The 12,910-nt window shown below is 45.3% G+C and overlaps 1 protein-coding gene across 30 annotated transcripts in view; it reads left to right on the top strand.

The window, feature by feature from the left end:
- PHLDB1 (pleckstrin homology like domain family B member 1) overlaps positions 1-12,674 on the top strand; it is a 397,027-nt gene extending 384,353 nt beyond the window's left edge. For 18 of the 30 annotated variants that reach the window (XM_069224755.1, XM_069224757.1, XM_069224764.1 and 15 more), the window contains 4 exons: positions 1,617-1,702; positions 1,820-1,849; positions 9,536-9,574; positions 10,484-12,674. In XM_069224755.1, the coding sequence (XP_069080856.1) occupies positions 1,617-1,702; positions 1,820-1,849; positions 9,536-9,574; positions 10,484-10,624 (296 nt within the window). In that variant the 3' untranslated portion in view covers positions 10,625-12,674. The remainder of the gene's footprint in view (positions 1-1,616; positions 1,703-1,819; positions 1,850-9,535; positions 9,575-10,483) is intronic. The other 12 variants (XM_069224761.1, XM_069224762.1, XM_069224763.1 and 9 more) reach the window with 2 other exon arrangements.
- Positions 12,675-12,910: the final 236 nt, after the last annotated feature.

A 12,910-nucleotide genomic window follows, 5' to 3' on the forward strand; every position in this document is an offset into this window, starting at 1 on the left:
TGCCTATACAGTAGTTTAGAATTTGTGTTACCATAATAAAGTACCTTTATTTTTGTAGCACTGTGTGGTTCTTTCATGTGTGTACGTGCTGTGTGACTGTAGTGGTATTGCATAAGCTTTGCATGTCTCCTAGATAAATCTTGGCTGCTCATCCACAACTACCTCTAGAGAGCCCTGGCTTACTAGACACTGTCTACACTCACTAATACCGGGTACCTGGACCTGTTATAAGGTGGTAACACCATAGGTGCCCACCACACACCAGGCCAGCTTCCTACACTGACCCTTCAAGAAGGAGGACAACTAAGAGCGGCTAAAGCAAAGCCCAAGGAAGAAGCACCTGACTTGGCCCCAGCCCTGCTGGCCTGTCCGCTGTTCCTGCTAATTTGTACCAAAGTCAACTCGTCCTGCAAGCTGCTGTGCCTCCAAACGTCTGGGTGGCCTACCTGTCTTCAACAAAGACCCAGGAAATCCCGTGGAGCAGCAGTGCTGCTTCCCTGCATCTTGCAGGCACCCCAATACTGACTGTGAGAGCAACAGAGCTGCTTCCCTGCATCTTGCAGGCACCCCAAGACTGACTGTGAGAATTCCGGACCTTCAAGATATGACACCTGAAAGCACCATTGCACCTGTGCCACACATCCAGAGTTGCAGTGGTCCAGCAGTGTGAGCGTGGTTCTCTAGCCCTCCAGAGACAAAGTCCCCCTTGGACTTGCCACCGTAGACCCTCCGACATCACCTGCAGCCTCTGCACATAGTCCCTCAACCGTGAGTGGTCTGGTGGAGAAAACCTGAATGTTAAGCTCACCTGCACCCGTCGCCCCTGGCCCATGGAGAAGAGAAGTGAAGATGTCCCCTTGTCCCCGTACATCTCAAGATTGGAACTCTCTTGCTGGTTCCTCCTGACTGGATCCCCTGCCCACACCTGCAGCAAAGTTTTATCCGGGCCACTCCCCATGGAGTAACATTGAGCACCCGATGTTGTACTACACCTCTGCACCCGGCCGCTCCAGTGCGGCCTGGTCTGACCTGTTGGTGTGGTCCTGACCCTTGCCCACTGCTTACATAAAGTCTGGAAGATTGGCCTCCTAAGTCGCTGTACTGTACCTGTTTTGCAGTCTTAGTTTTTTCTCCATAGAATAACAAAACAGTAAAGATTTTTCAGGCAAAACGTACTTACCTGGTCATATTGATTCTCATGCCAAAACATTTATAAAGGTATTTGTTATGTTTGCAAATTGGTGTAGATCTCCTTCTTGAGTCATGTGTCTCATTTACAGACTGAGTCTTTATTTGCAGATGTTCAACACTCCCCTCTAATAAGCCTTAGGCTGCTCAACCACACTAATCCCTTGAAAGAGCACCTTGGGATTACTAGAGCAAGTCCCTTTCCACTGGTAAGGGAACCCCAGGACTCTTTGCATGATAGATCTCATTTTGATATATAATTTAAAGAGCCAGCTTCCTACACTGTGAAAACTAGTATTGATTGCTTGCTGTGTTCATGAGGAAGTCCTCATGGACAGAGGTGCTGCCTGCTTGCTTTATATACAGGTGCCTACGTGTGACTCCACCAGTTCTAACTGCTTGTCATCTTTTTTCCTTGTTGCAAACAGATAAACACGAGTCAAAGTTGAAAGGAGTGATCTATTTCCAGGCTATTGAGGAAGTTTACTATGACCACCTTCGAAGCGCTGCCAAGGTAAGACCCCGGCAAGAGAGCCCTCTGCAGCGGCCTCATCACATTCCATTTCTTTCACCACTTTTATACCTACATTTTTCTCATTTCCTTCCTGGCTGGTGTCTTCTCTCTTTCCAGAAAGGGATTTTCAACCTGAGCCTCGCAAATGTATGTATCCTCTGCCCTGCTTTTCACGTGGCCGTCCTGCTTTTCCTTTTTCTTAATGCTTTCCCTCTGCCCATCACTGCCCCCTACCCATTCCTGGTCCATCCTGCCATTCTGATGACCTTCCCATCGTTCCTATACCACCCCCACACTGGAATATCATCCTCCCCATTCGTGTGAGTTTTCCTCAGTACAGCCCAGTAGTCCTGTAATTCATTCATTCTCCCATCTATCACTTCGTCTCTTTTGCTAAATCTTCCCTTCCTCTGATGATTGCTGCTAGGCCTGCAACGCCTGAATAAATTGAGGTCCCTGATTCTGTGTATTCAACTAGGAAGACCTGGAAACAGACAGATAATTCACACAGCAGCAAGAGACAGTATGCAAAATCTATCTGTTTCCAATATGAGTTTGTTATAGATTCTCGTTGGGACCCAATTGTTTTCTTTTTACCAGATGTTCCCTGTGACATCACTCATAGGCTTACCTTCTCCTGTGCATGCTGTTCTTCGTATGTTGGTGGTATTGGGATACACCATTGTTGCTCTAGCCATTGTTTTGGAGTCACCAGGCCTAAATTCACAGGCAATTTTTGGTCTCAATTTACGGTCTGCTTCCTCCACATTCCCCATATCATCGTAGGTGCCTCCAATGTCATTAGTTTCACTATTGCTTCATGTATCAGTTTTACCACTGGAACCCAATAAGGGCCTAGTCGTGGACAGTTCAGTAGTTTGTGCATGAGCTTCTTCTACCAGCAGGCATATGTCAGTTTGGAAACGCTTGAATCTATATAGTTGTACTCTGGTAATGTATGTTCTGTGTAGAGTTTGTATTTGGACAAGTCGGAATCCAGATCTTATTGACACCTTGCTTGAGCATATCACGAATGCCGCCCAGTCACCTTCCATGTCAGCCTATGATGATCCTAGGCACGTCATAGTATCAGAGTTGTAATGTAACTAGAGTAGTTATGTAACTAGCTTAACTAGTTTTTTAGCTAATCGTTCTGGGATGGCGTATACTGAATTTTGAAGGATGTATATAAGTGTTGGGAAAGCTCTCATTTTGGAAATAGAGCTCTTCCCATTAGCGAGCAGGGAAGTTCTTTCCAATGTGAAATTTCTGTATGTGAGCTCTGTGGGAGCGGTCCCATGTTTCATCATAAAACATTTTGGGATCTGTCAATATCCAAATGTCAAGATACTTAAATCTTCCATTCTATACCTATAGGCATCTGAACCTGCTTTATGCTGACAAGAATAGAAAGATACAGGGATTTTGCCCACTTAATGGAGAATTCGGAGTATGGTTTCAGATATGCTTTTCAGCCTGAAAGTGACTTTTGTGGGTCCATGAAGAACAGCAGAATGTCTGTGTAGAGCGATATTTGTTTGCCTCAGGCAGAGATGTGTCGCAGGATCTCCTTACAAAACCTGTGTCTTTAATGTACATGAATACAACATTAGGGACAGGGAGCATCCTTGTCTAGTCCATCTGTTTAATTGGAATGATCTGTTTTTTTTTGTTTTTTTTTTTTGCTATTTATTCTCACTTTGGCCAGTGGGAAGTTGTACAGAAGTGTTATACATGCTACTACATATGGCCCAAAATCCAGTTTTTCCAGTGCTAGAAACATAAAAGCCTTCTTAATATAGTCAAATGCCATGTTAACATCTAATGACATTATTGCTATTGTTTCTTCAAAAATCTTGGAACGAAAGTTACTGTGGAGCCTGCAAACTGGGATCACACCATAGATGAGTTTTGTGGTGTTCTTTTTGGTTAAAGGAGGGCCATAATAAAACTTTTGTACTAGTTTTTTTCTATTAATTGGAGGCGCAATGAAATATACTGCATTTCGCAAGGGACCATACGTTTTTTAAGGAAAACCATTAGATGTGTAGTCGGCGTATTTCTCAAGTACACAACAATCAAGGAGTTCACCCATTAATTAGAGCAGTCTAGAATGCTGACAAATTCTTGTTAGGTAAGATCTGTTTCCAGGAGTCCACTAGTAAACGCACGTTGAATCCTGGCACTTCCAGGAGGGCACCACCAACCTTCAACTTGTTTCTCTGGAGAGAGAACAGCACAACGGGCCTCGCAAATTGGGCCACATTACGAGACACAGCTGCCTCTAATGTCACAAACTGCAGCTCTCAGGTGTAGTTCCTTAATACCGCAAGGAAACTGCACGAACTCCACTCAAAATGACCTCAGTTGGCACCAAACATATTATTCAAAGTTGCTCTTTCAATACCACAGTCCATCATATTGCAGGCGAAGTCCAGCTGGGGGGGGGTGTCTAGGGCACACCACCGGTCGGACAGGGAGGATGGCCGCCTGCCTGCTGAACGTAGCTGGACCGGTTGTCAGTTTCTCCAAGGCCTGGGGGGCGCAGTGTGTCTTTAGGCATCGGATATCTTCGTCTGGAGCTTCGCACTCAGTGGGGGCCTTGGGATTCCCTCTGCAGGTGTGATCGGGGAGGGGTTAACCTAGGGTGGGCACTTGCTCGCAATCGCCTGGTGACCCTCTCTTGCTGGGTAGACCCCCTGAACACGGGCTGTGGGCGGCGGTGCACAGGGGTCAGGACTCGCGCATCTGGAGTGAGGTGGGAGTCCTTGGTTGTAGGTTTTTCTTGGACAGAGCCGCTGGCCTCTTGGGTTCTTGGTCCTTTTGGGTGCAGGACAGTCTTCTGGAGTTGGGCAGAGGTTGCTGGTCTTTTGCAGGTTCTTTGAAGCAGGAGACAGGGCGGTAGGGCTGGGGCCAAAGCATTTGTCATCTTCCTTCTTCTCTGCTGGGTTTTCAGTTAAGCAGTACTTCTTCTTTTTGTGAGGTCGCCAGGAATCTGGTGAACTGGGTTCAGGGAGTCCCTTAAATCCTAAATATTAAGGGCGTTTTAGGGGTCAGAGAGCAGTAGCCAATAGCTACTGTCCCTGAGGGCGGCTACACCCTCCGTGCGCCCAATCCTATCCCTATTGGTTACTGTCCTCCAAACCAAGATGGATGATTCTGTAGGGAGGGGGGTCACCTCAGCTCTGGACACTTTAGGGGTGGTCCTGGTTAGGGTGTCACTCCTCCCTGTTTTCCCTAATTTTCCTACTGGACTTGCCGCCAAACGTAGGTCTTTGTCCGGGGGGAGGAGTGTGAGGGGGGGGCATATCCACTAGCTGGAGTGTCCTGGGGCACTGTAATCTGAGGCCTGAGCCTTTGAGGCTCACCACCAGGTGTTACAGTTCCTGCAGAGGAGAGGTTTGAAGCACTTTCACCCAGGCAAGACTTTGTTTCTGACCACAGAGTGTGCAAAGGCACTCACCCCATGTGGTCAGAAACTCGTCTGAAACGATCAGGCTGGCACAGACCGGTCAGTCACACACTAGCAGTTTGGCTTACATACAGGGGTAATCTCTAGGAAGCCCTCTGTGTGCATTTTTCAATAAAACCCACACTGGCATCAGTGTGGGTTTATGGTGCTGAGAAGTTTGATACCAAATTTCCCAGTATTCAGTTAAGCCATTATGGTGCTGTGGAGTTCTTAATGACAAACTCCCCGGCCATATACTCAGTATCGCTACACCGAACCTACAATGTCTAAGAATGGACTTAGCTGCATGAGCAATATGCCCCTACAGTGTCTATGCCCTCACCTTTGGTATAGTGCACCCTGCCTTAGGGCTGTAAGGCCTGCTAGAGGGGTGACTTACCTATGCCACAGGCTGTGATTTGTGGGCATGGCACCCTGAGAGGGGTGCCATGTCGACTTTGTCTTTTTCTCTTCACAAGTACACACAAGCTGCAAGGCAGTGAGTATGTGCTTGGTGAGGGGTCCCCTAGGGTGGTGTAATACATGATACAGCAGTTACAGACCTTCCCTGGCCACAGGGCCCTTTGTACAATGGGTACCTTTTACAAAGGACTTAACTGTGTGCCAGGGTTGGGCCAATTGTGGAAACAAAGGTACCGTTTTAGGGAAAGAACACTGGGGCCTGGTTAGCAGGGTCCCAGCCTACTTCCAGCGAATGCTGGCATCAATATCAGGCAAAAAGTGTGGAGGGGGGTAACCATGCCAACAGTGGCACTTTCCTACAGACTCACTGCAAAGAAACTGTTACAAGTAACAGAGGTATTGCAGCTAGATATCCATTAAACCATCACATGCTACTATTTAGTCTTCTGCAGGATGATTTGTTCTTGTGGTTAGTTAAGTTCAGCCAAATTCATGAAGAGGCTGAACGAAAAACCTGATGGCCTTTCTCGAGGGTCGTAGAATGATGCCATCAGGTAGACCTTTTAGTTGACAGCCGTCAAGTGAATGGCCACAAAAGGTGCTTTAAAAACAAATTGTTTATCTTTTGATGATGTGTCTCGAATAAATAACTAGATAGCCTGATTATACACAGCATGTGCATCCGTAGCAGCCATCGATTTATGAAAGTATTCTGAAAAGTGAGTAGTATTACCTGACCCAGATTGAAGGAAAGGATGATGTCTCCAAAAAAACATAGAGAACACTGTCTACCTTTCAGAGTTCTCATTTTTGCATTCAAGGCAATGCTGAGATACCACCAGAATCCAGATGGAGCGAAGAAGGCCTGCCCACAGTTGATCTAGATTCAAAGGTAACCACATTAGAAGATGACAAGTAGTCTGCTGCCAGCAAGCAGGAAAAGAGAAGTCAGGATTGCAAAGGAAGGAAAAGGCAGAACGGTGCAGAATTCTAATGCGGTTCCAAGGAGCGTCATTCACCAGCACTTGAGATAGGAGTTAAAACATCAGACTGCAGAATGACCCTGTCTGACAGGTGCTTACTCAATAGTGTGGCCATCACGAACCAACATAAGCCAGAAGCAGGCAAGCACAGCTTTTTGTGCACAAAGCCTTCACGATGCAGGACAAGTGGGTGAGGGGGGTTTCTGTAGTGTGCTTTCAGCGAGGGCAAAGTGAGCCAAAGAGGGAGTGACAAACTGAAGTGGATTTGGCCCTTGTCAGGGCCACTGGGTGGCAGTTAAGTGTGCAGGAACAGGAAATGTGCTTTAGGACTCTCTGTCTCCTAGTTCAGTATTTACATGAGTGAGTCTCATAAACCGTTCCTCTGCATCCGTAGCCCCCTTTCTAGTTTTCTGGCTCCTTTTCCTCTTCATTCTTTGCTTCCTCCCTCCAGTTCCATCTTCTTCCTCGCTGAGCCCATTGAAACACCCCCTGCTGCCGCCATCACTACTCCTCACTGTGCTGTTCGCCCTTCTCTTGTCCTTCCCTTTTACCTCATTGCCCTCCCATGTCCCATCAGCAGCCCTCTCCTGACTCCTGGTTTGTTGACATTGCTGTGGTTTTTGCTTCTTTTCTCTGTTTAGTCCAGTTCTCCATGAAAGTAAAATGTTTTCCCTTCTGGTTATTGATCCTAAAAAGTGTGAACCCTCTACCTCAGTGGTTCCCAACCTTTTGACTTCTGTGGACCCCCATTTTATCAATACTGGAGCCCAGGGACCCCCCTGAATCATTATTGGAACACGGGGACCCCCAAGGAGTCATTACTGATAGCTGGGACCTAATATTATTACATTTTTTAAGCAGCCGCTGACCCCCTGAGGAGGCTTCGCGGACCCCCATGGGTCCCCGGCCCACAGGTTGGGAACCACTGCTCTACCTGTCTTCTGCTCTGTCCCTTGTGACAGTGGTCGACTCCGTTGGTGGTCAGCTTGAGTGGCAGGAGCATGGTAGTTTGAGAAGCTCCAGAGAAGTGTGCAATTGCTTGGCTGTGTGTCAAAATGCTTGTCTGTTGGCTTGTGTTTGAATGTGTGTTTGATTTTTTTCTGCACATGGTGTGGTGTTGTTTTACACGCGATTTTCCTTGTTCGTTTGCAGTACGCCTCTGTGAGTGCTTGCATGTTGTACTCTGCATGCAGGTACCTTTTTTTGCCCCGAGTGACGTGTTTTTTCTATGTCTGTGATTTACAAAGGAAACCTTTTGGATGCAACTTCCTTTTTTCATGTGTTTCTGTGTCAATTCCTTGTTTGTATGCACTTGGTGTTCATATTTTTTATATTTGGTGCAGGTTTATTTTAGCGTTGTAGGATCTGGCCATCTGCGTCCTCTCTTTATGTCAATTTATACATTTATCTGTATTCTAGTAAATGTGTATTTCTTGGTGCAATCTATATATGTGAAGATTTGGTGATTCCTATACCTGTATATGTAGGTCTGTACTTGACACGTTTGTGTGAGTCAGTATGTAGAATTGTCTGTGCCCATGTTTGTGCCTTGCTTGTGTAAAGTTCTGTGACTGTACATTTTGTATGTGCCTTTGTGTGTTTAACATGTATATACAGCTACGTACAGAGTTAGGACTGGCAATATGCAAACTGGTAACTACCTCACTCATGGATTCCGTAGACTTGTATGGCCTTTTTTTTTATTTTTAGATTTATGTAGCCTTTACATTAAGTTATGCCAAATCATTATGAAAGTCTCATTGTTTTAGTAGTTAAATATATTTAATGGATAATGGTTTGGGCAATCTGCCAATCATAATTATGAAAAAACATTAATTACTGGCAGACAAATCAAGTTATCTAGATCATGCTCTCCGGAGTATTCCTCTGCCTGTGTTCCTGCTTCAACATACTTCCTCCCATACCAACCAAGCCCACAGCATGGCCCTTCTGTGTCTGGTACTCCTCCCACGAGAGGTCTTGTACTCCGATCCCACAAGCTAGACATCTTGGGATCTTTGTCATTTAAGCCTCACATCACAAAGCATTTCTCCACATGTATCTGGATGCTTAATGTCAGTAGGAAAGAGTTTAATTCTCTCGCTTTCCATTGTCAGACAATTGTTGTTCAAGTGTTGGATTCTGCTCACCTTGAGTACTGCAGCGCCTCCTATCTGGAATTGCCCAGTTGTTCACCGGCTTTAGTACTTCCAGTGGTCAGCTCCACACTTGATTTTTGGTTTTCCAAGAAACAAGTGTTTCTGCCAAACGAAAGTCTTTACGCTTGTTACCAGCCGATAAGATTACCTTCCAATGATTGTCTCCCATAGACTTATCTCTGGTGTTTCTTCAGCCTCGTTTTCATTGGTAGTTAACAGCTCGAACTCTGAGATCTGCCTCCGCATATATCTTGACTGTGCCACAAAGTAGGAATGTCAGAGCAGTTGAGAGGCCCTCACCTACCTGACAGCACAAGCGATATGTTGGCGGAAAGAGCTGTTCTCATCTTACAGTGGTCTTGGACCCCGCTCATTGCTTACAATTGGTTTGCTTTGTTGTCACTCTCTTTCATGCACTTCACGCACCATACTTAAATTGACACTCCATACATACTCTCACCTGCTGTGTGAAAACAGTCTATTGTACCCCCAGAGGAAGAGTCACACCATATCCCATGACTCGACTGACTGAAGAAAAACAATTTGCAAACGTCTGTACCAAACAATAGATGGCAGGAGTATGTAGAGCTGGGCATTTATTGAAGAATGTTTCCTGTGACTTTGCATCAGTCTTGTCCCTCCTCTGTCATGTTCATATCTCTTTTGTTCTACTTGCCACTCAGTGTTTTCATCTCTGTCCATTCCTCGGTCTTTTGTCCCCTCCACCTGTTCCCCTTTCTTTGAAGTCTTCCCTATGTCTCCCCTCTCTCCGTTTCCTTTTCCACATTGTAATAGACTTTATCTCCTTTCTCTGTAGCAGATCTCAGATTTCCTTCCTGCTCAGTTCCGGAAAGAGGTTGGTTACTTAGGAGGCTCATGCTCTCCTGGCTCATGCTCTTCCTTGGGGGGGGGGACCCCCCCCCCCCCCCATTTGTTAAGGTCTCTCCCATAGTCATAGAAACTTAACGTCAAGTATTCAGATTGCAGCCATGAATCCAGAACAACCATTCTGCCAAAAAAAACGCCTACTTTTGACCTGTGTCCCATACGCAGACACAGACATTTTCCTGCTTGCTAGAGAAAAGTGTGTTACGTCACAAGTCCTAGAAACAAGAGAGGTCCATTCTCGAGCCCTGTATTGTGGCTATTTGTTCTGTAAGAAAGTCAAAAAATGTTATGCCCCATCATGTCCTCAAGCACACCTGCCACGGATTTGAAGTGCATCTGGAGACCGGTACCTGACTAGTTTCTAACTAGCTGCTTCTACTTTTTACTGGGAAGACCTCCCAACCAGTGTGCACAGGCACAGCACACAGTCACACAGAAACACTTGGAAACACACATGGCAACACAAAAATGCATCTGTTTTAGATAGATGTTCGTGGCTCAGTCTGCAGTTGTTCAGCTCTTAAAAATGATAACACACACATCTCCACCTCTTCTACAAACGAGTTTCACACAGGCATGCCTATTCTTTCATGAGTACACAAGTAACATTCTTAAACCTTTTCAAATCCTCCCATTTTCAAATGTGTATTTGCTGTTGCACACCATTTTACCTCTCTGGCTTATCCTCACACACTCCCCCTCTCTCTCTTTTGTGCACTCTTCCCTTAGTATGATATGAAAGTGCACCGTTCCTGCAAAGACTACCTTTGACAGTCCGTAGTCATATATCGTGATTTAGAAGGAGCACTTGTAACTGCCACCTCTGTTCTCCCTGTGGAATGAATACTGACCCTTTGTCTTTTTGTCACTTCTGCAGAGCCCAAATCCAGCGCTTACTTTCTGTGTCAAGACACATGATCGCCTTTACTACATGGTGGCCCCATCAGCAGAGGCTATGAGGATCTGGATGGATGTGATAGTGACTGGAGCTGAAGGCTACACTCAGTTTATGAAATGACGAGCATGGGACACAGACTACATCTAGACCCCTCTGCGTAAGGCGCTTTTCGTCCTGGCTTTCTTGTGAAAATCTAATTTTCTTAAGCTGGATTCTTCTCCTCAGTGCCAAGAGAACCTGCAATGTCTGTGAGCAGAGAAGTGCATGCCAGTTACAGGTGTAAGGTGATCTTTCTACTTTTGGACAAACGAATAAAAGATCCAGACACCTGGCCCATGAAGAAAGCCGTTCCAACCACCTGATATGACTGCCAAGTTAAGCCCGTAACATGGTTGCCTGACAACATCCAGATTGGCCCCAAGATGGTTGCAAACATACGTGGAAATATGGCTGGCCAAAGTAAGTGCCAACGCTGCCCCAAGATGGCTTCCTATTGTGGGCTCCAAAAATGGCCCTGTTAGATGGCTGCCACCATTGCCCCAGTATGACCACCCATATGGGTACACTCCTTAATTTACGAGTACTTGGTTTTTGGATCACTGCATCCTAGTGTGGAACTGTGGAACAATTCTAGTACAGTCTTGACACAGATAAGTAGGTCTCGGTACTCCTGCCTTTCCAACTGGACAAGTGACGCTTTTATTAACTTAAGACGAAAAAAAAGAAAACACTATCCGTACATATCTATCTTTTCCCTAGAGTTTAACAAAGTATTTAAATATTTTTTTCATTTAAAAAGAGATGTTAAAAACTTTTTACTGATTTTTACATGCAAAAAAGAAGAAAACACGCTTATTTTTTCATGCGTTGCTCCAGGTGGAATAAATTCTGGATATCCACAGAGTGGACTATTCTAAAGATCTATAAACTTTTGCAATAAAGACTGGTTTTCAGGGAAAAACTAAAATCAAGGGACTCTTATATCCCCTCATCTAAGGCTGTCTGTGAGGGCCATGGGATAGAGGTTTATGCATTTAAGTTAAGAAAGAGACCCGTTTTTTCAGTGGGAACTACCCTGATTTCAGTTACAGCTTGGATTGCGGGTTTTTATATACTAAAGTCTTTTTTTATTGATTATTAACGATTGTTGCTGTTGATAAATGTAATTCACTAAAGAAAATGGTACAAAAACACCCACCAAAGAGACTTTGCCATGTTCGTGGGGGAGCAAAGCCAATGGCAATGGACAAATTGGTATGATCAGTTTGAGATGGAAAGCAAATTATTTGTACAGACCGGTGGAGCTTTGTAAACTTGGGTGGAACCTTAGCTTGAGAACTTTTGTCATTGGTTAGTAATCATCCCCATATTTTATAAATCCACATTACTGCCACTTAACCATTTTATCAAAAGTGGGCCAGTGGGTGTCCGGTGCCCAACATAATTTGCATTCTGTTTTAATTTTATTTGTTTTGTGTCACTACAGCAGCCAGCCACATTGCGCAGCATGTGGCATTAACTGGACTGACCATTGCTGCCTCCAGCAGGGAGGGCTATTCCTCCACTGCCCACTGCGTGCCTTCCCAAACATTACTGCGTTTTTGGGGTGGGGTGATTAAGTGGGGGGGGGCTCACATGGTGCTCAACCTCATTGTTATTATTGTAGAACCTCTTCTTTGTATTGAAAACGAGAGACTGCGAGTTGTTTTCCATGTGTGTCTGTGTCAGTGGTGTCCTGTAGTGAATGGCCCTTCCTTCGCCCTGCCTGCAGTGGTGTTGGTCTGTACTTCTTGCCTGATAGGCGGGGCAGGGGATGAACAACTTTTTGCTTGACTTGGTTGCGTTGAGGGCTTCCTTATTCTTTGTACTTGTTCATCTCTTGAAGGTGTGTGAGACCTCCTACCCCCACACCCTTTCTCAGGAGTTACTTCATGGATACATTTAATCTCTGAGAGCTTTGACATGTTTCTCCTACAGTTCCCCATTCCTCTACAGATCCCAAGGCCCTGGTAAAATATGCAGCCTTCGGGATCTGCCTCTGTGCTTGCTTGTATTTGGTCACCCTTGCCCACCTTCTCCTCTACCTCCTCCCACCTCTTGTGACTCGGGGATGGTCTTTAGTGTTTGTAAACTGGTTGATAAATATTAAAATGTATTTGAAGAAATAAAATGTTTTCTTGAGTCGCTGGTTATGTCCTAGACACGCTTGCATTACTTTTTCAAATTATTCATGTTACTGAATTTGTCCCTTTTTACAGTAGAGAAACTCCTCCCTTTGTACCACATCTAAAATAGATCATATCTGCGTATTAAACCGAACCCCTCACCCGAATAGGTCAAATCCTCTTGTTTCAGCATATTTCCCTGTTCAACAGACTAACATCTAGACATCCTTAACACCTCATC

The sequence above is a fragment of the Pleurodeles waltl genome, chromosome 3_1 (genome assembly GCF_031143425.1).
Source record: "Pleurodeles waltl isolate 20211129_DDA chromosome 3_1, aPleWal1.hap1.20221129, whole genome shotgun sequence".
Taxonomy (NCBI): Eukaryota; Metazoa; Chordata; class Amphibia; order Caudata; family Salamandridae; genus Pleurodeles; species Pleurodeles waltl.